We start from the raw sequence: 3093 nt of genomic DNA, 5'->3' as shown, positions 1-3093 counted from the left end.
CACACCTGTCAGAGTGGCTAAAATTAACAACACAAAAATGACAGGTGTTGATGAGGATGCAGAGAAAGGTGAGCCCTCTTGCAGTGTTGGTAGGAATGCAAACAGTGCAGCCACTCTGGAAAACAGTATGGAGATTTCCCAAAAAGTTAAAAATAGAACTACCCTATGACCCAGCAATTGCACTACTAGGTATTTATCCAAAAGTACAAAACTACTGATTCAAAGGGTCAGATTCACCCCAAAGTTTATAGCAGCACTATCAACATTAGCCATATTGTTGACTGAGCCTAAGGAGCCCAAATTTCCATTGACTGATGAATGTATAAAGAAGGTTTGGTATAGATAAACAATGGAATATTATTCAGCAATCAAAAAGAATGAAATCTTGCCATCTGTAATGATGTGGATGGAACTAGAGAGTATTATGCTAAATGAAATAAGTCAGTTAGAGAAAGACAAATTCTATATGATTTCACTCATCTGTGGAATTGAAAAAACAAAACAGATGAACATAGAGAAGGGGAGGAAAAATACAATAATACAAAAACAGTGTGGGAGGCAAACCAGAAGAGTGTCTTATCTATAGAGAACAACTAGGATCGTTGCAGGCAAGGTGTGTGGGGGAATGGGATGAATGGGTGATGGGCTTTAAGGAAGGCATTTGTGATGAGCACTGGGTGTTACATATAAGTGATGAATCACTGGGTTCTACTAAGGAAACCAATACTACACTACATGTGACTAACTTGAATTTAAATAAAATCTTGGAAGAATAAAAAAAATTGGGAAGTAGTGAAGATTATATTTAGTACATTTGATATACCAGAAATAAAAATAAAATAAAATAAAATAAAAAACACCAATTCTTAAAAATTTTGCATACTGTTTCCTAAGGGACCTTTAGGCATCCCTTTCACCCCAGCCTCATTAGGTTCGTCTACGAAATGATGCTAACGCTAAGGCACACTCATAGAGTCCTACAGGTTTTGACTCTTGCTACCTTGGCTCTTGATTCCCACTCTTTGGAATCTTCCCTTAAGAGGAGACTGGATATTCATTCTGTTAGGGATATCTTTGGTAATAGTTTTTATTTTAATTTCTGGACTGGAAGGAGAGATAGAAATATTAACCCCACTATTATGGAAACCCTACAACTGGAACTCCTAACCCTAAAGGAGACAGTTTTAGAATTGTCAGAGCAATAAGGATGAGAAAGAAAATTGTCTCCAACTTGAGAAAAGATGCCCTTTACTGCAAGAATAGATCTTTATTGCAAGATGTAATTATTAGCCTCTTCTGGAAAGTGTCTAGTATTTCTGATAATTTATTTGGACAACTTTCTGAAAGACTTTGATTAAAATGAGAGCTTCACATATAAAACTGAATTTTACCAGAAGACCAAGACGATCAGTCTTGTGACATCCTAGTAATTTTTATCCAGATATTCCCTTCTTGTACCCAGACTAACAATGTTATCCAGTGGCATCTTTTTCCTATAAAAATTTATCTATAAGGGGCTATATTTATATCTTTAAAAATCATACTAGCAATAAATAGAACCTAAAAATCTACATATTAATTTGATTTAAAATAACTATATTGAATACATTTCTTCTTAGCACAAATAATGTATTTTTATTTCAAATAACTATATTCTCCAAATAATGTGAAGAGCTGAATTATCTTACATTTTTTAAACATTTTTACTGTCCAGTTAAAAAATGTATTAACAAGAAATAAATATATGAACAATTCTTTGGGGAAGAGTTTCTCCTCATTGGCAGTTTGAAATATTTTGAAATATAACTTTGATATCTCTTTATGATGGATTCATCTGAGGCATTGCTTTAATAAGAAGGGAGTTAGAGAAGCTCTCCCTGTTTTCATGGGGAGAAATTTCATGCATATTGTTCAGATTTTCCTTTGAGAAACCTTTGAGTTTGAGGTCTTTACATTCACTAAATACTCATAATCTTTCTGGCCACATCTTTGAAGGCTTGTTTTACTTGTTTGTTCCTTAGAGTGTAAATGAATGGGTTCAATAAAGGGGCAACTGAGTTATTGAGCACAGCTACCCCCTTATTGAAGGCAACGCCTTCTTTCGCTGAGGGTTTTATGTACATGAAGATGCAGCTGCCATAAGAGAGGGAGATGACAATCATGTGGGAAAAACACGTGGAAAAAGCCTTTTTCCTTTGCTGAGCTGAGGGGATCTTGAGAATGGTCCAGATGATGTTCGTGTAGGAGAGAATCACCAGCAGCAGAGTGACCACCAAGGTCACAACTGCTAAGATAAAGTCAACGAGCTCCAGGAATCTTGTGTCTGAGCAAGATATTTCTAGGAGGGGTCCATAGTCACAGTAATAATGATTCAGTATATTGGAAGCACAGAAATCCAGCTGACTGGTCAGGATGATTGGAGATATGATGATGAGAAATCCAGCCAACCAAGAGCAGAGGACCAGCTGGATGCAGACTCTGCTGCTCATAATGGTCATGTAATGCAGGGGTTTGCATATGGCCACATAGCGGTCATAGGACATGGCAGCCAGAAGGTAAAACTCTGTGGCTCCGAACAAGATGGCAAAGAAATACTGAGTGAAGCAGCCAGCAAAGCTGATGCTCTTGTTTCCAGTTGTGATGCTGAACAGCAGCCTGGGAGTAAAAGTGGTTGTAAAGGAAATTTCTAAGAAGGAGAAATTCCGGAGGAAGAAATACATGGGAGTCTGGAGGTGGGAATCTAGTAGAGTAAGAGTGATGATTGTCAGATTTCCAATGATGCTGAACATGTAGGTGAGGAAGAGAAATATAAAGATAATAAGTTGGATCTCTGGGATGTCTGATAGTCCCAGCAGAATGAATTCTGTCAGAAAGGTTTGGTTTGTCATTGCTAACCTTTGCTGCCTATAAAGATACAGAGGAAAGAAGTCAGTGATGAGAATCGAAGAGGAGCTCAGGAACATTTGGAAGAAGCTAAGTCTTTTCTGTTGAGTAGGTTCTAATACCAATTTTCTGTCAGTTTGACTCAATGTGATTTTCTATTGGACAAAGAGTCTGGATCTTCACAAGAGTTATTGTTATAAATTTCCATGC

General features: G+C 37.1%; 1 protein-coding gene across 1 annotated transcript; it reads right to left on the bottom strand.

Annotated features, from left to right (window-relative positions):
• Positions 1–1958: 1958 nt before the first annotated feature.
• LOC144226126 (olfactory receptor 6C4-like) lies at positions 1959–2888 on the bottom strand. The gene has a single exon (XM_077757428.1). It carries the CDS (start codon positions 2886–2888, stop codon positions 1959–1961), a length of 930 nt encoding a protein of 309 aa, XP_077613554.1.
• Between the last annotated feature and the right edge of the window lie 205 nt (positions 2889–3093).

This window comes from Crocuta crocuta, unplaced genomic scaffold (genome assembly GCF_008692635.1).
Source record: "Crocuta crocuta isolate KB4526 unplaced genomic scaffold, BGI_CrCroc_1.0 scaffold549, whole genome shotgun sequence".
NCBI classification, from domain to species: domain Eukaryota; kingdom Metazoa; phylum Chordata; class Mammalia; order Carnivora; family Hyaenidae; genus Crocuta; species Crocuta crocuta.
The sequence above is the reverse complement of the archived record's forward strand: the minus strand, read 5'-3'. Positions and strand labels throughout refer to the sequence as shown.

Bases quoted from the DNA above. Each gene is read 5' to 3' on its own strand.
- LOC144226126 (XM_077757428.1), bottom strand. From the start codon at position 2,888: ATGACAAACCAAACCTTTCTGACAGAATTCATTCTGCTGGGACTATCA.